At 42.3% G+C, this 21,909-nt stretch overlaps 2 protein-coding genes and 2 long non-coding RNA genes across 4 annotated transcripts; 2 read left to right on the forward strand and 2 right to left on the reverse strand.

Annotated features, from left to right (window-relative positions):
* Positions 1 to 99: 99 nt before the first annotated feature.
* Positions 100 to 8,668, reverse strand: LOC146423555 (uncharacterized). Its single transcript, XM_085044642.1, has 4 exons — positions 8,645 to 8,668; positions 690 to 1,734; positions 371 to 529; positions 100 to 215 (listed from the first exon to the last, which is right to left on the reverse strand). Exons 1-2 carry the CDS (start codon positions 8,666 to 8,668, stop codon positions 1,276 to 1,278), a joined length of 483 nt encoding a protein of 160 aa, XP_084900768.1. The 3' UTR covers positions 100 to 215; positions 371 to 529; positions 690 to 1,275.
* A 164-nt stretch (positions 8,669 to 8,832) lies between these two features.
* On the forward strand, positions 8,833 to 18,444 carry LOC146423556 (uncharacterized). Its single transcript, XM_085044734.1, has 3 exons — positions 8,833 to 8,942; positions 10,088 to 10,229; positions 18,175 to 18,444. The coding sequence occupies exons 1-3, from the start codon at positions 8,900 to 8,902 to the stop codon at positions 18,425 to 18,427; spliced, it is 438 nt and encodes a 145-aa protein (XP_084900860.1). The 5' UTR covers positions 8,833 to 8,899; the 3' UTR covers positions 18,428 to 18,444.
* On the forward strand, positions 10,243 to 11,151 carry LOC146423557 (uncharacterized). Its single transcript, XR_014847521.1, has 2 exons — positions 10,243 to 10,579; positions 11,024 to 11,151. It is a non-coding gene; the product is annotated as an uncharacterized LOC146423557 (long non-coding RNA).
* LOC146423558 (uncharacterized) lies at positions 16,497 to 17,356 on the reverse strand. Its single transcript, XR_014847516.1, has 3 exons — positions 17,298 to 17,356; positions 16,979 to 17,266; positions 16,497 to 16,587 (listed from the first exon to the last, which is right to left on the reverse strand). It is a non-coding gene; the product is annotated as an uncharacterized LOC146423558 (long non-coding RNA).
* Positions 18,445 to 21,909: the final 3,465 nt, after the last annotated feature.

Here is a 21,909-nt window from a genome sequence, read left to right on the forward strand (position 1 = left end):
ATCATCATCATCCTCATTGTCATTGTCATTGTCATTGATTGTCATTGTCATTGTCACTGACCTTCATCATCATCATCGTCATCATTGTTATCATTGATCATCATTGGACATCATTGTCATTGACATCCATCATTCTGAACCACAGGAAGGACAAGTTCCACTGCGGCTTCGGCCTCACCATCGGCTGACCTTCATCATCCTCATCGTCATTGTCACTGACCTTCATCGTCATTGATTGTCATTGTCATTGTCATTGATCATCATTGTTATCATCATTATTATCATCGTTATCGTCATTGACATTCATCATTCTGAACCACAGGAAGGACAAGTTCCACTGCGGCTTCGGCCTCACCATCAGCTGAGGGACATCATCATCATCGTCATTGTCATTGTCATTGTCATCGTCATTGATCATCATTGTCATTGTTATCGTTATCATCGTCATCATTATCGTCATTGTCATTCATCATTCTGAACCACAGGAAGGACAAGTTCCACTGCGGCTTTGGCCTCACCATCGGCTGACCTTCATCATCCTCATCGTCATTGTCATTGTCACTGACCTTCATCGTCATCATCGTCACTGACCTTCATCATCGTCATCATCATCATTGTCATCATTGTCATCATTATTATTGTCTTCGTTATCATCATTGACCTTCATCATCGTCATCATCGTCATTGACCTTCATCATCATCATCATCGTCATTGACCTTCATCATCATCCTCATCATCGTCATTGACCTTCATCATCATCATCATCATCAGGATGGGGAATCTTCATCATCATCATCATCATCATCAAGACGGAGAACCTTCATCATCGTTGACCTTCATCCTCATCCTCCTCACCAGGGGACGTGAAGCCTTCATCCTCCTCATCCTCCTCATCCTCATCCTCAGGGGTGTGAAGCCTTCATCCTCCTCATCCTCATCCTCAGGGGTGTGAAGCCTTCATCCTCCTCCTCCTCCTCAGGGGGTGTGAAGCCTTCATCCTCCTCATCCTCCTCCTCATCCTCCTCCTCTTGGCCTTCGGCCTCACTGGTTTCGGTTTCTTCATCCTCCTCCTCCTCAGGGGAAGTGAAGCCTTCATCCTCCTCCTCCTCCTCCTCAGGGGTGTGAAGCCTTCATCATCATCCTCCTCCTCCTCAGGGGGTGTGAAGCCTTCATCCTCCTCCTCATCCTCTTGGCCTTCGGCCTCACCGGTTTCGGTTTCTTCATCCTCCTCCTCCTCAGGGGGTGTGAAGCCTTCATCCTCCTCCTCCTCATCCTCAGGGGTGTGAAGCCTTCATCATCATCCTCCTCCTCATCCTCCTCCTCCTCCTCCTCCTCCTCTTGGCCTTCGGCCTCACCGGTTTCGGTTTCTTCCTCCTCCTCATCCTCAGGGGTGTGAAGCCTTCATCCTCATCCTCCTCCTCCTCAGGGGGTGTGAAGCCTTCATCCTCCTCCTCCTCCTCCTCCTCCTCCTCCTCTTGGCCTTCGGCCTCACCGGTGTCGGTTTCGGTTTCCTCCTCCTCCTCCTCCTCATCATCGGTTTCTTCATCATCTTCATCCTCATCTTCCTCATCCTCATCTTCCTCCTCCCCTCCCCCCCCAGCTGCCGGCAGCCCCTCCCCCACCCAGCCGCCATTTTGGGGGCGTGGCCTCCCCGCCCCTCCCCCACCCCCCAAAAATTGTACATTTCGGAGGAAAAAAACCCCAAAAAATGAGAAATTTGGGGTTTTCCTTCCCTAATAAAGGAAGAGGGATCGGGATTTGGGGTGTCGGCTCTGGTTTTGGGGGGAAAAACAGGAATTTTGGGGAAAAATATGAATTTTGGGGGAAAACAGGAATTTTGGGAAAAACAGGAATTTTGGGGAAACCACTAAATTTGGGGTAAAATGTGAATTTGGGGGGAAAAACATGAATTTGGGGGAAAAACCATGAATTTGGGGGAACAACACAAATTTTGGGGGAAAACAGGAATTTTGGGAAAGCATGAATTTTGGGGGAAAAACATGAATTTTGGGGGAAACCCACAAATTGGGGAAAAACACTAATTTGGGGGAAAACCATAAATTTGGGGGAAAACATGAATTTGGGGAAAAAAACGTGAGTTTTGGGGGAAAACAAATTTTGGGGAAAACAGAATTTTGGAGGAAAAACAGGAATTTGGGGGAAAAAGCCCACAAAATTGGGGGAAAAGCATGAATTTTGGGAAAAACATTAATTTGGGGGGGAAAACACAAATTTTGGGGGAAAACATGAATTTTGGGGTAAAAACATGAATTTTGGGGGAAAACCATAAATTTGGGGGAAAACCATGAACTTGGGGGAAAAACCACAGATTTTTTGGGGAAAACATGAATTTTGGGGGAGAACACGAATTTTGGGGGAAAAACATGAATTTTGGGGGAAAACATGAATTTTTGGTGGAAAACAAATTTTGGGGGAAAATATGAATTTTGGGGAAAATGTGAATTTTGGGGAAAATGAATTTAGGTAAAATATAAATTTTGAGGGGAAAACACGAAATTTGGGGGGAAAAATGAATTTTGGGGGAAAAACATGAATTTGGGGGGTAAAACAAATTTTGGGGTAAAAATGTGAATTTTGGAGGGAAAAATATGATTTTTTTGGGCAAAAACATGAATTTTGGGGGGAAAACATGAATTTGTGGTGGAAAAACAAATTTTGGGGTAAAAATGTGAATTTTGGGGGGGAAAATATTATTTTTTTGGGCAAAACCATGAATTTTGGGGGGAAAAACAGGAATTTTGGGAGGAAAAACATGAATTTGGGGGAAAAACAGGAATTTTGGGGAAAAACCCCACAAATTTTGGGGGGAAAAACATGAATTTTGGGGAAAAACATTAATTTTGGGGGGAAAAACACAAATTTTGGGGGAAACCCAGTAATTTTGGGGGAAAACCCACAAATTTTGGGGGAAAAACATGAATTTTGGGGAAAAAAACACAAATTTTGGGGGAAAAACATGAATTTTGGGGGAAAAACCACAAATTTTGGGGGAAAAACATGAATTTTGGGGAAAAAAACATGAATTTTGGGGGGAGAAATGCGAATTTTGGGGGAAAAACCCACAAATTTTGGGGGAAAAACATGAATTTTGGGGAAAAAAATATGAATTTTGGGGGGAAAAACACAAATTTTTGGGGGAAAACATGAATTTCTCCCCAAATTTTTTTGGGGGGAAATCACAGACTTTTGGGAAAATCAGATTTTTGGGTTTTCACCCAAAATTTTTGGGTTTTTTTTTTAATCAGAGATTTTTGGAGATTCACACGAATTTTGAAGAAATGAAAGATTTTTTGGATTTTCACCCCAATTTTTTTGTTTTGGAAAAACAGATTTTTGGGGTTTCATCCCCAAATTTTTTTTTTTAATTTGGAAAATCACAGATTTTTGGGATTTCAGCCCAATTTTTTTTTTTTTTGCAAATCACACATTAGAGCTTCACCTCGAATTTTTTTTAATCAGAATTTTTTTTCCCCAATTTTTTAAATCACAAATTTTTTATTTTCAATCACAATTTTTTTCCCAAATTTTTTTAATCACAAATATTTTTCCCTTTTTTTTAATTGCATTTTTTAATTGCAATTTTTTTTGAATTGCAATTTTTTCCCAAATTTTTAATCAGAAATTTTTTTATCACAAATTTTTTTTCCCCAAATTTTTTTTCCCCAATTTTTTAATCACAAATTTTTTTTTCAATCAAAATTTTTTTCCCCCAAATTTTTTTTAATCACAAATTATTTTCCCCAATTTTTTTTAATCACAAATTCTTTTTTCAATCACAAATTTTTTCCCAAAATTTTTTTTAATCACAATTTTTTCCCAATTTTATCACAATTTTTTTTTTTTTTTTCAATCACAATTTTTTTTCCCCAAATTTTTTTTTAATCACAAATTTTTTTTCCCCAATTTTTTTTAATCACGAATTATTTTTCCCCAATTTTTTTAAATCACAAATTCTTTTTTCAATCACAAATTTTTTCCCCAAAATTTTTTTTATCACAATTTTTCCCCAAATTTTTTTTGTCACAATTTTTTTTTCCCCAAACTTTTTAATCACAAATTTTTTCCCAATTTTTTTTTAAATCACATTTTTTTCCCCAAATTTTTTTTTTATTAGAAAATTTTTCCCCAAATTTTTTTCCCAATTTTTTTCCCAATTTTTTAAATCACAAATTTTTTTCCCCAAATTTTTTTTAATCATAAAATTTTTTCCCCAGATTTTTTCCCCAAATTTTTTCCCCAATTTTTTTTTAAATCAAAAATTTTTTCCCCTTTTTTTAATCACAGATTTTTTTCTCCATTTTTTCCCCAAATTTTTTTTAACATATTTTTTCCCCAAAATTTTTTATCACATTTTTTTTCCCCCATTTTTTCTAAAATCACAAATTTCTTTTTCCCCCAAATTTTTGTTTTTAATCACAATTTTTTTTCCCCAATTTTTTTAATCACAATTTTTTCCCCAAATTTTTTCCCCAAATTTTTTAATCACAATTTTTTATTCCAAATTTTTTCCCCAATTTTTTTAAATCACAAAATCTTTTTTCCCCAAATTTTTTAAAATTTAAAATTTAAATTTAAAAATTTAAATTTAAAATTTAAAATAAAAATTTAAAATAAATTTAAAATAAAAATTTAAAATTTAAAAATTTTTTAAAAATAATTTTTTTTTTTCCCTAACATTTTTTAATCACATTTTTTCCCCATTTTTTTTAAATCACAATTTTTTTCCCCAAATTTTTTTTTAATCACAATTTTTTTAATCACAATTTTTTTGTCCCCCCAATTTTTTTAATCACAATTTTTTTTTAATCACAAATTTTTTTCCCCAAATTCTTTTTTTCCCCAAATTTTTTTAATCACAAATTTTTTTCCCCAAATTTTTTCCCCAATTTTTTTTAATCACAATTTTTCCCCCATTTTTTAAACATAATCTTTTTCCCCCCAATTTTTTTTATCCCATTTTTTCCCCATTTTTTTAAATCACATTTTTTCCCCATTTTTTTTTTTAAATCATAGATTTTTTCCCCAAATTTTTTTTTAATCACAAATTTTTTCCCCCAATTTTTTTTTTTTTAATCACAATTTTTTTTTTCTGGAAATCACATATTTTTGATCTTCACCCCTAATTTTTTTTTTAAATCACAATTTTTTCCCCAAATTTGATTTTAATCACAAATTTTTTTCCCCAATTTTTTTTTAATCACAAATTTTTTTTAATCACAAATTTTTTTATCATTTTTTCCCCAATTTTTTTTTTTTAATCACAATTTTTTTTTCACCCCAATTTTTTTTTTAATCACAATTTTTTAATCACATTTTTTCCCCCCAAATTGTTTTTTTATTCACAATTTTTTTATCACAAATATTTTTTTTAATCACAATTTTCTTTAATCACAATTTTTTTAATCACAATTTTTTTCCTCAAAATTTTATTTTTTTAATCACAATTTTTTTTAATCACAATTTTTTTAATCACAATTTTTTTCCTCAAAATTTTATTTTTTTATCACAATTTTTTTTCCTTTTTTTCTTCTTTTTTTTTTTTTCCCCAAAATCACAGATTTTAGGACGATTTTTCCCCATTTTTTTTTTTTTTTTTAAATCCCAAATTTTTGGGAGATTCCGGATTTTCCCTCCCCTCCCCTCCCCCTCCTTTCCCTTCCCCGCCCCTCCCCCACCGGCCACGTTGTGTCCCAAAGTCCAGCGGCGTGGCAGGGTGGGGGGGGGGCGGCCGGGAGGGGGAGGGGACAGGGCGAGACACCTGGGGGACGATTTGGGGACAATTTTGGGACAATTTGGGGACATTTTTGGGGCAATTTGGGGACAATTTTGGGGAATTTGGGGGAGTTGGGGACAATTCAGGGGAATTGGGGACAATTTTGGGGAGTTGGGGACAATTTGGGGAACATTTTGGGGACAATTTTGGGGCAATTGGGGGAGTTGGGGACAATTTGGGACATTTTGGGACAATTTTGGGGCAATTAGGGAATTGGGGACAATTTGGGACATTTTGGGGCAATTTGGGGGAGTTGGGGACAATTTGGGGACAATTCAGGGGTTGGGGACAATTTGGGGGAGTTGGGGACAATTTTGGGGACAATTGGGGACATTTTGGGGACAATTTTGGGGAGAATTTTGGGGCAATTTGGGGGAGTTGGGGACAATTTGGGACATTTTGGGGAAAATTCAGGGGGTTAGGGACAATTTTGGGAACATTTTGGGGACAATTTTGGGGACAATTCAGGGGAATTGGGGATAATTTTGGGGACAATTTTGGGGCAATTTGGGGGAGTTGGGGGCAATTTGGGACATTTTGGGGACAATTTAGGGACATTTTGGGGACAATTTTGGGGCAATTTTGGGGTAATTTGGGAGAGTTGGGGACAATTTGGGGACAATTCAGGGGAATTGGGGACATTTTGGGGCAATTTGGGGACAATTTTGGGGCAGTTTGGGGGAGTTGGGGACAATTTTGGGGAGTTGGGGGCAATTTGGGACATTTTGGGGACAATTTTGGGGCAATTTTGGGGAGTTGGGGACAATTTGGGGACAATTCAGGGGAATTGGGGACAATTTTGGGGACAATTTGGGACAATTTGGGTCAATTTGGGGACATTTTGGGGACAATTTTGGGGCAGTTTGGGGACAATTTGGGGACAATTCAGGGGAATTGGGGACAATTCAGGGACAATTTTGGGGCAATTTTGATGACAATTTGGGTACAATTTGGGGACAATTTGGGGACAACTTTGGGACAATTTTGGGGACAATTTGGGGACAATTTTGGAACAATTTTAGTAACAATTTTAGTGACAATTTGGGGACAATTTGAGGACAACTTTTGGGACAATTTTAGTGACAATTTGGGGACAATTTGGAGACAATTTAGTGACAATTTTGGGGACAATTTGATGACAATTTAGTGACAACTTTGGGGACAATTTGGTGACATTTCTCCCCCCCAAGCTCTCACCCCTCCCCCTCCCCCAATTTTTGGCGGGAAATCCCCCAAACTCCTCCCCTCCCCCACCTTTTGTCCCCAAAACCCAGTGGGGGAGGGGCGGGGAGGGTGGGGGAGGGGCGGTGGGGGAGGGGCGGGCGAAGGTCACTCTTGCCCCTCCCCCCTTTGCCCCTCCCCCCCTTGGCCCCTCCCCCCCCTTAGGGTATTTAGGGATTCCCGCCGGAGGGGGAAGGGCAGGAGGGAGTGCAGGTGAGGGGGGAGGGGAGGGAGGGACAGCTTGGGGACAGTTTGGGGACAATTCGGGGGACAATTTGGGGGCAATTGGGGGACATTGGGGACAATTTGGGGGACAGTTTGGGAACAGTTGGGGACAATTGGGGGACATTTTGGGGGCAATCGAGGGGCTTGGGGACAATTTGGGGGCAATTTGGGGACAATTTCTGGACATTTTGGGGACATCTGGGGACAATTCCGGAGGGTTGGGGACAATATGGGGACAATGCAGGGGGCTTGGAGACATTTGGGGACAATTTGGGGACAATTCAAGGGGTTGGGAACGATCTTGGGACATTTTGGGGACAATTCGGGGACAGTTGGGGACATTTTGGGGGCAATCGAGGGGCTTGGGGACAATTTGGGGACAATTCAAGGAGTTGGGGACAATTTCTGGACATTTTGGGGACAATTCAAGGGGCTTGGGGACAATTCGGGGACAAATCGAGGAGTTGGGGACAATCTTGGGACAATTTGGGGGCAATTGGGGGACAATTTGGGAGGCTTGGGACAATTCAGGGGGCTTGGAGACATTTGGGGACAATTTGGGGACAATTCAAGGGGTTGGGAACGATCTTGGGACATTTTGGGGACAATTCGGGGACAGTTGGGGACATTTTGGGGGCAATCGAGGGGCTTGGGGACAATTTGGGGACAATTCCGGAGGGTTGGAGACACTTTAGGGACATTTTGGGGACAATTCAAGGGGCTTGGGGACAATTTGGGGACAATTCGGGGACAATTTGGGGACATTGGGGGACATTTTGGGGACAATTTGGGGACATTTGGGGACAATTTCTGGACATTTTGGGGACATCTGGGGACAATTCCGGAGGGTTGGGGACAATTTGGGGACAATTTGGGGACAATTTCTGGACATTTTGGGGACAATTCGGGGGGCTTGGGGACAATTTGGGGACAATTCAGGGGGCTAGGGGACATTTGGGGACAATTTGGGGACATTTGGGGACAATTCAAGGGGCTTGGGGACAATTCGGGGACAAACCGAGGAGTTGGGGACAATCTTGGGACAATTTGGGGACAATTTGGGAGGCTTGGGGACAATTCAGGGGGCTTGGGGACATTTGGGGACATTTGGGGACAATTCAAGGGGTTGGGAATGATCTTGGGACAATTTGGGGACAATTCGGGGGCTTGGGGACAATTTGGGGACAATTCAAGGGGTTGGGGACAATCTGGGGACAATTTGGGGACATTTTGGGGACAGTTTGAGGGCAATTCGGGGGGGTTGGAGACATTTGGGGACAATTTGGGACGTTTGGGGACAATTTGGGGACAACTGGGGGACAATCGGGGGACAATTTGGAAGGCTTGGGGACAATTCAGGGGGCTTGGGGACATTTGGGGACAATCGGGGACAATTGGGGTACAATTTGGGGACATTTTGGGGACATCTTGGGGACAATTCGAGGACATTTAGGGACATTTGGGGACATTGGGGACAATTGGGGGCAATTTTGGGACATCTTGGGGACAATTTGGGGACATTTGGGACATCTTGGGGACATTTTGGGACATTTGGGGACATTTTGGGAAATTTGGGGACATTTTGGGGACATTTTGGGGACATTTTGGGGACATTTGGGGACATTTTGGGGACATTTGGGGACATTCCAGGTGTCACCATGAAGCTCTGGGTGGCGCTGGTGGCAGCGGCACTGCTGGCAGGTGAGTGACGTCATCGGAAAATTTTGGGGAATTTTTGGGGAAAATTTGGGGAATTTTTGGGAGAAATTTGGGGAATTTTTGACAAATTTTGGGGAAAATTTGGGGAAAATTTTGAGGAATTTTTTGGGAATTTTGGGGGAAATTTGAGGAATTTTTGGGGAATTTTTGGGGCATTTTGGGGGAATTTCGGAGGAAATTTTGAGGAAATTTGGGGAAAAATTGGGGGAAATTTGGGAAAATTATTGAGGAAATTTTGAGGAATTTTGGGGGAAATTTGGGGGACTTTTTGAGGAATTTTTTAGGAAATTTGGGGGAATTTTGGAGGAAATTTTGGGGGAATTTTTGAGGAACTTTTGGGGAAAATTTGGGGAATTTTTTGGGGAAATTTTGGGGAATTTTGGGGGATTTTTGGAGGAAATTTGGGGGAATTTTGGAAGAAATTTTGAGGAAATTTGGGGGAAATTTGGGGAATTTTTTGGGGAAATTTTGGGGAATTTTGGGGGATTTTTTGAGGATTTTTGGGAGAATTTGGGGGAAATTTTGAGGAATTTTGGGGGAAAATTTGAGGAATTTTTGGGGAATTTTTGAGGAATTTTGGGGGAATTTTTGAGGCATTTTTTGGGAATTTTGGAGGAAATTTTGGGGGAAAATTTGAGGAATTTTTGAGGAATTTTCGGGAAATTTGGGGGAAATTTTTGAGGAATTTTTGAGGAAATTTCGAGGAAATTTGGGGAAAATTTGGGGGAAATTTGGGGGAATTTTGGAGGAAATTTTGAGGAATTTTGGGGGAATTTGAGAGAAATTTTGGGGGAAATGTGGGGGAATTTCTGAGGAAACTTTGAGGAATTTTGGGGAAATTTTGAGGAATTCTGGGGGAATTTTGGAGGAATTTCGGGGGAATTTTTGATGAATTTTCGGGGAAATTTGGGGGAATTTTTGGATCGACTTCGCTGGAAATCTGGGAAAATTTTGGAGGAAATTTGGGGAAATTTTGAGGAATTTTGAGGGAATTTTGGGGAAAACTTGGGAGAATTTTTGAGCAATTTTGGAGCAATTTTGGGTGGAAATCCAGTGCAATTTTTCCCCATTTTTCCCGCACCCCAAACCCGATTTTTGGGTTTAATTTCCCATTTTTTCTCTCGCAGTCTGTGGGGCAGAACTCGCTCCCCCCACGCCCACTCCCCCCGCGCTGCCCTCGAGGGTCTGGGGGCTGCTGGGGGTCCTGGGGGGAGCGGCTGAGAATGTCACCGAGAGGCTGAGGGACAGCGCCCTGGCACAGCGACTCAGGTGAGCGAAATTTGGGGGGAAAAACCTAAAAAAATTGGGGGGAAAAGGCTGAAAATTGGGGGGAAAAAATTGAAAAAATCGGGAGGGAAAATCCAAGAAATTGGGGGAAAAAACCCAAAAATTGGGGCAGAAAAACCCAAAAATCAGGGTGGAAAAACCCAAAAAATCGGGGCAGGAAAGGCAAAAAAAATGGGGGGAAAAAACCCCAAAATTTGGGGGAAAAAACCCAAAAATCGGGGAGAAAAAGGGTGAAAAATTGAGGGGGAAAACCCCAAAAATTGAGGCGAAAAAGGTAAAAAATCGGTAAGTAAAAAGCCAAAAACTGGGGCGGAAAAGGCAAAAAAAACGGGGTGAAAAAACCCAGAAATCGGGTCAGAAAAACCCAAATATCGGGGCAAAGAACCCAAAAATCAGGGCTGAAAAGGCAAAAAAAATCGGGGGAAAAACCCCAAAAATCAGGGCAGAAAAGGGTGAAAAATTGAGGGGAAAAACCCAAAATTTGGGGCAGAAAATGTCACCGAGAGGCTGAGGGACAGCGCCCTGGCACAGCGCCTCAGGTGAGTCATTTTTTGGGGAAAATCCTAAAAAAATTGGGAGAAAAACAAAAAAAAATTGGGGGCGAAAATGGCAAAAATTGGGGGAAAAATTGAAAAAATCGGGAGGGAAAAATCGAAAATAATGGGTAGGGAAAACCCAAAAAATTGGGAGGGAAAACCCAAAACAATGGGGGTGGGAAAGCTGAAAATTGAGGGGAAAAACCCCAAAAATCGGGGGAGGAAAGGCCAGAAGTTGAGGGGAAAAAACCCAAAAATCAGGGTGGAAAAACCCAAAAATTGGGGCAGAAAAGGGCGAAAAATTGAGGGGAAAAAACCCCAAAAATCGAGGTGAGAAAACCCAAAAATTGGGGCAGAAAAGGCAAAAATATCGGGGAAAGAACCCAAAAATTGGGGCAGAAAAACCCAAAAAAACGAGGTGGAAAATGGCGAAAATAGAGGTGGAAAAGGGCGAAAAATTGAGGGGAAAAAACCCAAAAATTGGGGGAGAAAAGGCCAGAAATTGAGGGGAAAAAACCCAAAAATTTGGGGCTGAGAATGTCACCGAGAGGCTGAGGGACAGCGGCCTGGCACAGCGACTCAGGTGGGTGACATTTGGGGGGAAAAACCTAAAAAAATTGGGAGGAAAAGGGTGAAAAATTGAGGGGAAAAATCCCAAAAATCGGGGTGGAAAACCCCAAAAAACTGGGGCAGAAAAACCCAAAAATCAGGGCAGAAAAGGCAAAAAATTGAGAGGGAAATGGTAAAAAATTGAGGGGAAAAATCCCAAAAATGGGGGCGGAAAACCCCAAAAAATTGGGGCAGAAAACCCCAAAAATCAGAGCAGAAAAGGCAAAAAATTGAGGTGGAAAAGCCCCAAAAATTGAGGAGAAAAAGGTAAAAAAATCGGTAAGTAAAAAGCCAAAAACTGGGGCGGAAAAGGCAAAAAAAATGGGGTGAAAAAACCCAGAAATCGGGTCAGAAAAACCCAAATATCGGGGCAAAAAACCCAAAAATCAGGGCTGAAAAGGCAAAAAAAATCGGGGGAAAAACCCCAAAAATCAGGGCAGAAAAGGGTGAAAAATTGAGGGGAAAAACCCCAAAATTTGGGGCAGAGAATGTCACCGAGAGGCTGAGGGACAGCGCCCTGGCACAGCGACTCAGGTGAGTCAGTTTTGGGGGAAAATCCTAAAAAAATTGGGAGAAAAACAAAAAAAAATTGGGGCGAAAATGGCAAAAATTGGGGGAAAAATTGAAAAAAATCGGGAGGGAAAAAGCGAAAATAATGGGTAGGGAAAACCCAAAAAATTGGGAGGGAAAACCCAAAACAATGGGGGTGGGAAAGCTGAAAATTGAGGGGGAAAAACCCAAAAATCGGGGGAGGAAAGGCCAGAAGTTGAGGGGAAAAAAACCAAAAATCAGGGTGGAAAAACCCAAAAATTGGGATGTAAAAGGGTGAAAAATTGAGGGGAAAAAACCCCAAAAATCGAGGTGAGAAAACCCAAAAATTGGGGCAGAAAAGGCAAAAATATCGGGGAAAGAACCCAAAAATTGGGGCGGAAAAACCCAAAAAAACGAGGTGGAAAACGGCGAAAATAGAGGTGGAAAAGGGCGAAAAATTGAGGGGAAAAACCCAAAAATTGGGGCAGAAAATGCCACCGAGAGGCTGAGGGACAGCGCCCTGGCACAGCGACTCAGGTGAGCGAAATTTGGGGGAAAATTTGGGGGGGAAAACCCAAAAATTAGGTGTAAAATCTGGGGGGAAAAACTCAAAAATCGGGGGAGGAAAGGCCAGAATTTGAGGGGAAAAAACCCAAAAATCAGGGTGGAAAAACCAAAAAATTGGGATGTAAAAGGGTGAAAAATTGAGGGGGAAAAAACCCAAAAATTGGGGCAGAAAAGGGCAAAAAATTGGGGGAAAAACCCCAAAAATTTGGGGAAAAAATCCCAAAAATTGGGGCGGAAAAGGACGAAAATTGGGGTGGAAAAGGCAAAAAAATTGGGGCAGAAAACCCCAAAAATTTGGGGAAAAAATCCCAAAAATTGGGGCAGAATAGGCAAAAAAATTGGGGGAAAAACCCCAAAAATTTGGGGAAAAAACCCAAAAATTTGGGCAGAAAAGAACGAAAATTGGGGTGGAAAAGGCAAAAAATTGAGGTGGAAAAACCCCAAAAATTGAGGAGAAAAAGGTAAAAAATCGGTAAGTAAAAAGCCAAAAACTGGGGCGGGAAAGGCAAAAAAAATGGGGCGAAAAACCCAAAAATCAGGGCAAAAAAGGGTGAAAATTTGGGGGGAAAAGGCAGAAAATTGAAGGGGAAAAGTCCAAAAATTTGGAGGAGGAAAATAGAAAAAATCGGTAGGGAAAACCCCAAAAATCAGGACGGGAAATGACAAAAAATTGAGGAGAAAAACCCCAAAAACTGAGGAGGAAAAACCCAAAAATCAGGGGAAAAACCCCAAAAATTGGGGCTGAAAAGGGAAAAAAATTGGGGCAAAAAACCCAAAAATTGGGGCTGAAAAGGGTGAAAAGTTGAGGGGAAAAACCCCAAAATCGAGGTGGAAAAACCCAAAAATTGGGGCAGAAAAGGACAAAAATTGGGGTGGAAAAGGCAAAAAATTGAAGGGGAAAAACCTGAAAAATTGGAGGAGGAAAATGGAAAAAATCGGTAGGGAAAACCCCAAAAATCGGAAAAAACCCAAAAAATTGGGAGGAAAAGGCTGAAAATTGGGGGGAAAAAATTGAAAAAATCGGGAGGGAAAACCCCAAAAAAATGGGGGGAAAAAACCCAAAAATTGGGGTGGAAAAGGCTGAAAATTGAGGGGAAAAAAATCCCAAAAATTGGGGCAGAATAGGCAAAAAAATCGGGGGAAAAACCCCAAAAATTTGGGAAAAAAACCCAAAAATTGGGGCAGAAAAGGGTGAAAATTGAGGGGAAAATTGAAAAAATTGGGAGGGAAAACCCAAAAAATTGATTGATTGATTGATTGATTGATACCCAAACTGACCCCATATTGATTGATTGATTGATTGATACCCAAACTGATCCCATATTGATTGATTGATTGATACCCAAACTGATCCCATATTGATTGATTGATTGATACCCAAACTGATCCCATATTGATTGATTGATTGATACCCAAACTGACCCCATATTGATTGATTGATTGATACCCAAACTGATCCCATATTGATTGATTGATTGATTGATACCCAAACTGATCGATATTGATTGATTGATTGATACCCAAACTGATCCCATATTGATTGATTGATTGATACCCAAACTGATCCCATATTGATTGATTGATTGATACCCAAACTGATCCCATATTGATTGATTGATTGATTGATACCCAAACTGATCCCATATTGATTGATTGATTGATTGATACCCAAACTGATCCCATATTGATTGATTGATTGATACCCAAACTGATCCCATATTGATTGATATCCAAACCGATCCCATATTGATTGATTGATTGATTGATACCCAAACTGATCCCATATTGATTGATTGATTCCCAAACTGACCCCATATTGATTGATTGATTGATTGATACCCAAACTGATCCCATATTGATTGATTGATTGATTGATACCCAAACTGATCCCATATTGATTGATTGATTGATTGATACCCAAACTGACCCCATAGGGATTGATTGATTGATTGATACCCAAACTGATCCCATATTGATTGATTGATTGATACCCAAACTGATCCCATATTGATTGATTGATTGATTGATACCCAAACTGATCCCATATTGACTGATTGATTGATACCCAAACTGATCCCATATTGATTGATTGATTGATTGATACCCAAACTGATCCCATATTGATTGATTGATTGATTGATACCCAAACTGACCCCATAGGGATTGATTGATTGATACCCAAACTGATCCCATATTGATTGATTGATTGATTGATACCCAAACTGATCCCATATTGATTGATTGATTGATTGATACCCAAACTGATCCCATATTGATTGATTGATTGATACCCAAACTGATCCCATATTGATTGATTGATTGATTGATACCCAAACCGATCCCATATTGATTGATTGATTGATTGATACCCAAACCGATCCCATATTGATTGATTGATTGATTGATACCCAAACTGACCCCATATTGATTGATTGATTGATACCCAAACTGATCCCATATTGATTGATTGATTGATTGATACCCAAACTGATCCCATAGGGATTGATTGATTGATAACTGACCCCATATTGATTGATTGATTGATACCCAAACTGATCCCATATTGATTGATTGATTGATTGATACCCAAACTGATCCCATATTGATTGATTGATTGATACCCAAACTGATCCCATATTGATTGATTGATTGATACCCAAACTGATCCCATATTGATTGATTGATTGATTGATACCCAAACTGATCCCATATTGATTGATTGATTGATTGATACCCAAACTGATCCCATATTGATTGATTGATTGATACCCAAACTGATCCCATATTGATTGATTGATTGATACCCAAACCGATCCCATATTGGATTATTGATTGATACCCAAACAGACCCCATATTGATTGGATTGATTGATACCCAAACTGATCCCATATTGATTGATTGATTGATTGATACCCAAACTGATCCCATATTGATTGATTGATTGATTGATACCCAAACTGACCCCATAGGGATTGATTGATTGATTGATACCCAAACTGATCCCATATTGATTGATTGATTGATACCCAAACTGATCCCATATTGATTGATTGATTGATACCCAAACTGATCCCATATTGATTGATTGATTGATTGATACCCAAACTGATCCCATATTGATTGATTGATTGATTGATACCCAAACTGACCCCATATTGATTGATTGATTCCCAAACTGACCCCATATTGATTGATTGATTGATACCCAAACTGATCCCATATTGATTGATTGATTGATTGATACCCAAACTGATCCCATATTGATTGATTGATTGATTGATACCCAAACTGATCCCATATTGATTGATTGATTGATACCCAAACTGATCCCATATTGATTGATATCCAAACCGATCCCATATTGATTGATTGATTGATTGATACCCAAACTGATCCCATATTGATTGATTGATCGATTGATACCCAAACTGATCCCATATTGATTGATTGATTGATAACTGACCCCATATTGATTGATTGATTGATACCCAAACCGATCCCATATTGATTGATTGATTGATACCCAAACTGATCCCATATTGATTGATTGATTGATTGATACCCAAACTGATCCCATATTGATTGATTGATTGATACCCAAACTGATCCCATATTGATTGATATCCAAACCGATCCCATATTGATTGATTGATTGATTGATACCCAAACTGATCCCATATTGATTGATTGATCGATTGATACCCAAACTGATCCCATATTGATTGATTGATTGATAACTGACCCCATATTGATTGATTGATTGATACCCAAACCGATCCCATATTGATTGATTGATTGATACCCAAACTGATCCCATAGGGACACAATAGGGACTCATAGAGATTCCAAAATCCTCAAATTGACCCAAAATCCCCATTTTTTCCCCCAGGAAGGAGCTGCAGGAAGAGGCTTGGACCTCCCATAGGAATTGATTGATTGATTGATTGATTGATCGATCGATTGATTGATACCCAAATTGACCCCATAGGGACACACAGGGACACAATAGGGACTCTATAGGGATTCAGGGATCCCCAAACTGACCCAAAATCCCCATTTTTCCCCCAGAAACAGCTCCGGGAGCTGCGGGAGGAGACTATAGGGATTCCATAGGAATTCAAAAATACCCAAAATCCCATTTTTCCCCCAGAAACAGCTCCGGGAGCTGCGGGACGAGGCTCAGAGCTCCCATAGGGATACAATAAGGACACAAATTGACCCAAAATCCCATTTTTCCCCCAGAAACAGCTCCGGGAGCTGCGGGAAGAGGCTATAGTGATTCCATAGGAACACAATAAGGACACAAATTGACCAAAATCCCGGCTTTTCCCCCAGAAACAGCTCCGGGAGCTGCGGGAGCTGCGGGAAGAGGCTCGGAGCTCCCATAGGGACACAATAAGGACACAAATTGACCCAAAATCCCCATTTTTCCCCCAGAAACACGCTCCGGGAGCTGCGGGAGGAGACTATAGGGATTCCATAGGAACCCATAGTGATTCCAAACTCCCCAAACTGACCCAAAATCCCCATTTTTCCCCCAGAAACACGCTCCGGGAGCTGCGGGAGCTGCGGGAGGAGGCTATAGGGATTCCATAGGAATTCAAAAATACCCAAAATCCCGGTTTTTCCCCCAGAAACACCCTCCGTGAACTCCGGGAGCTGCGGGAAGAGTCTATAGGGATTCTGTAGGGATTCCAAACTCCCCAAACTGACCCAAAATCCCGGTTTTCCCCCCAGAAACACGCTCCGTGAGCTGCGGGAGCTGCGGGAAGAGGCTCAGAGCTCCCATAGGGATACAATGAGGACACAAACTGACCCCATAGTGATTCCAAACTCCCCAAATTGACCAAAATCCCCATTTTTCCCCCCAGAAACAGCTCCGGGAGCTCCAGGAGGAGACTATAGGGATTCTATAGGGACACATAGTGATTCTATAGGGACTCATAGGGACTCTATAGGAACCCATAGGGATTCAGGGATTCCCAAACTGACCAAAATCCCCATTTTTCCCCCAGAAACACGCTCCGTGAGCTCCGGGAGCTGCGGGAGGAGGCTCAGAGCTCCCATAGGGATACAATAAGGACACAAATTGACCAAAATCCCCATTTTTCCCCCCAGAAACAGCTCCGGGAGCTGCTATAGGGATTCTATAGGAATTCCAAACTCCCCAAACTGACCCAAAATCTCCATTTTTCCCCCAGAAACGAGCTCCGGGAGCTGCGGGAGCTGCGGGAAGAGGCTCAGAGCTCCCATAGGGACACAATAAGAACACAAATTGACCCAAAATCCACATTTTTTCCCCCAGAAACAGCTCCGGGAGCTGCTATAGGGATTCTATAGGGATTCCATACTCCCCAAACTGACCCAAAATCCCCATTTTTCCCCCAGAAACACCCTCCGGGAGCTGCGGGAAGAAGCTCGAAGCTCCCATAGGGACACATAGGAACCCACAGGGATTCCAAACTCCCCAAATTGACCAAAATCCCGTTTTTTCCCCCAGAAACAGCTCCGGGAGCTGCTATAGGGATTCTATAGTGATTCCAAACTCCCCAAATTGACCAAAATCCCGGTTTTTCCCCCAGAAACACCCTCCGTGAACTCCGGGAGCTGCGGGAGGAGGCTCAGAGCTCCCATAGGAATTCCGAACTCCCCAAATTGACCAAAATCCCCATTTTTCCCCCAGAAACACGCTCCGTGAGCTGCGGGAGCTGCGGGAGGAGGCTCAGAGCCGCGCTGCCGAGTACGCGGCCGAGGCTCGGGCGCTGCTGGAGCTGAGCGCCGCCGATCTCCGCAGCCGCGGAGCTTCGTTCGCCCGGAAGCTCCGGAAAAGGCTGAGCCGAGACTCGGAGGAGCTGAAGAAGCGATGGGAAGGAGGAGTGGAGGCGATCCGAGCGATCTGGGCAGCGCCGGAGAGCGGCGGGGCTGAGGGGGATTGAGGGAGAAACCCCCGGGAGAGACCCCAGGGAAAAAATGGGAGAATAAAGAGTGAGAAAATGTGAGCAAAATGGGGCTGGAGTGGAAAAAAATGGGGTGAAAAGTCCCGAAAAAGGGAACGGAATGACTTGAAAAGGGGTGAAAAGTCCCAAAAAAGGTGTGAAAAGTTTCGAAAAACGGGTGAAAAGTCCCGAAAAAGGGATGGGAGAGTCCTAAAAGGGATCGGAGTGCCTTAAAAAGGGGTGAGAAGTCCCAAAAAACGGGTGAAAAGTCCCAAAAAAGGGGTGAAAAGTCCCGAAAAACGGGTGAAAAGTCCCAAAAAAGGGGTGAAAAGTCCCAAAAAACGGGTGAAAAGTCCCGAAAAACGGGTGAAAAGTCCCAAAAAAGGGGTGAAAAGTCCCAAAAAACGGGTGAAAAGTCCCGAAGAAGGGATGGGAATTCCCAAAAAGGGATCGGAGTGCCTTAAAAAGGGGTGAAAAGTCCCGAAAAAGGTGTAAAAAGTCCAGAAAAAGGTGTGAAAAGTTTCAAAAAACGGGTGAAAAGTCCCGAAAAAGGGATCGGAGAGTCCTAAAAGGGATCGGAGCGACTTAAAAAGGGGTGAAAAGTCCCGAAAAATGGGTGAAAAGTCCCAAAAAATGGGTGAAAAGTCCCAAAAAATGGGTGAAAAGTCCCGAAAAACGGGTGAAAAGTCCCAAAAAAGGGATGGGAATTCCCAAAAAGGGATCGAAATTCCCAAAAAGGATCGGAACAGCCCGGAGGAGTGGAGGCGATCCGAGCGATCTGGGCAGCGCCGGAGAGCGGCGGGGCTGAGGGGGATTGAGGGAGAAACCCGCCGGGGAAAAAAAAGGAGAATAAAGAGTGAGAAAATGTGAGCAAAATGGGGCTGGAGTGGAAAAAAATGGGGTTGGAGGGACTTGAAAACGGGTGAAAAGTCCCAAAAAAGGGATCGGAATTCCCAAAAAGGGATCGGAATTCCCAAAAAGGGATCGGAATTCCCAAAAAAGGGATCGGAACGCCTTAAAAAGGGGTGAAAAGTCCCGAAAAATGGGTGAAAAGTCCCGAAAAACGGGTGAAAAGTCCCAAAAAAGGGGTGAAAAGTCCCAAAAAGGGATCGGAATTCCCAAAAAGGGATGGGAATTCCCAAAAAGGATCGGAACAGCCCGGAGGAGTGGAGGCGATCCGAGCGATCTGGGCAGCGCCGGAGAGCGGCGGGGCTGAGGGGGATTGAGGGAGAGACCCGCCGGGGAAAAAAAAGGAGAATAAAGAGTGAGAAAATGTGAGCAAAATGGGGCTGGAGTGGAAAAAAATGGGGTGAAAAGTCCCGAAAAAGGGAACGGAATGACTTGAAAAGGGGTGAAAAGTCCCAAAAAAGGTGTGAAAAGTTTCGAAAAACGGGTGAAAAGTCCCGAAAAAGGGATCGGAGAGTCCTAAAAGGGATCGGAGTGCCTTAAAAAGGGGTGAAAAGTCCCAAAAAATGGGTGAAAAGTCCCGAAAAACGGGTGAAAAGTCCCGAAAAACGGGTGAAAAGTCCCAAAAAAGGGATGGGAATTCCCAAAAAGGGATCGGAGCGACTTAAAAGGGGTGAAAAGTCCAGAAAAAGGGGTGAAAAGTTCCTAAAAAGGGGTGAAAATTTCCTAAAAAGGGGTGAAAATTCCAGAAAAAGGGGTGAAAAGTCCCAAAAAAGGGATGGGAATTCCCAAAAAGGCATCGGAGCGACTTAAAAAGGGGTGAAAAGTCCCGAAAAAGGTGTAAAAAGTCCAGAAAAGGGTGTGAAAAGTTTCGAAAAACGGGATCGGAGAGTCCTAAAAGGGATCGGAGTGCCTTAAAAAGGGGTGAAAAGTCCCGAAAAATGGATGGGAATTCCCAAAAAGGGATCGGAGCGACTAAAAATGGGGTGAAAAGTCCCGAAAAAGGGATGGGAATTCCCAAAAAAAGGGATCGGAGAGACTTAAACAGGGGTGAAAAGTCCCAAAAATGGGGCGAAAAGTCCCAAAAAAGGGATCGGAATTTCCAAAAAGGGATCGGAGCGACTTAAAAGGGGTGAAAAGTCCAGAAAAAGGAGTGAAAATTTCCTAAAAAGGAGTGAAAATTTCCTAAAAAGGGGTGAAAAGTCCCGAAGAAGGGATGGGAATTCCCAAAAAGGGATCGGAGTGCCTTAAAAAGGGGTGAAAAGTCCCGAAAAAGGTGTAAAAAGTCCAGAAAAAGGTGTGAAAAGTTTCAAAAAACGGGTGAAAAGTCCCGAAAAAGGGATCGGAGAGTCCTAAAAGGGATCGGAGCGACTTAAAAAGGGGTGAAAAGTCCCGAAAAATGGGTGAAAAGTCCCAAAAAAGGGGTGAAAAGTCCCAAAAAAGGGATGGAATTTCCCAAAAAGGGATCAGAAGAGCCCGGAGGAGTGGAGGCGATCCGAGCGATCTGGGCAGCGCCGGAGAGCGGCGGGGCTGAGGGGGATTGAGGGGAGAGACCCCCGGGAGAGACCCCAGGGAAAAAAAAGGAGAATAAAGTGTGAGAAAATGTGAGCAAAATGGGGCTGGAGTGGAAAAAAATGGGGTTGGAGGGACTTGAAAAGGGGTGAAAAGTCCCGAAAAAGGGATGAAAAGTCCCAAAAAGGGATCGGAGAGACTTTAAAAGGGGTGAAAAGTTCCGAAAAATGGATGAAAAGTCCCAAAAAATGGGTGAAAAGTCCTGGAAAGGGGATGGGAGAGTCCCGAAATGGGGAAGGAGGGTCCTAAAAGGGATCGGAGCGCCTAAAAATGGGGTGAAAAGTCCCGAAAAAGGGATGGGAATTCCCAAAAAGCGATCGGAGAGACTTAAAATGGGGTGAAAAGTCCCCAGAAAGGTGTGAAAAGTCCCGAAGAAGGGATGGGAATTCCCAAAAAGGGATCGGAGCGACTTAAAAAGGGGTGAAAAGTCCCAAAAAATGGATGAAAAGTCCCAAAAAAGGGGTGAAAAGTCCCAAAAAGGGGATCAGAGAGTCCCGAAATTGGGGAGGAGCCGTAAAAAAGGGGTGAAAAGTCCTCTAAAATGGATCAGAGTGTCCCGAAATGGGATGGGAATTCCCAAAAAAGGGATCGGAATGTCCCGAAATGGGGAAGGAGGATCCTAAAAGGGATCGGAGCGAGTGAAAAAGGGGTGAAAAGTCCCAAAAAATGGGTGAAAAGTCCCAAAAAATGGGTGAAAAGTCCCAAAAAATGGGTGAAAAGTCCCGAAAAAGGGATCGGAGAGTCCTAAAAGGGATCAGGGCGCCTTAAAAAGGGGTGAAAAGTCCCCAAAAAGGTGTGAAAAGTCCCAAAAATGGGATCAAAATTCCCAAAAAAAAGGGATCGGAGCGCCTTAAAAAGGGGTGGGAACTCCCGAAATGGGATGGGAGTGTCCCGAAATCGGGGAGGAGCCCAAAAAATGGGGTGAAAAGTCCCGAAAAAGGTGTGAAAGGTTTCGAAAAAGGGATGAAAAGTCCCAAAAAGGGATGAAAAGTCCCCAAAAAGGG

Source organism: Lichenostomus cassidix, unplaced genomic scaffold, assembly GCF_008360975.1.
Source record: "Lichenostomus cassidix isolate B80296 unplaced genomic scaffold, HeHo_3.0 HiC_scaffold_37, whole genome shotgun sequence".
NCBI classification, from domain to species: domain Eukaryota; kingdom Metazoa; phylum Chordata; class Aves; order Passeriformes; family Meliphagidae; genus Lichenostomus; species Lichenostomus cassidix.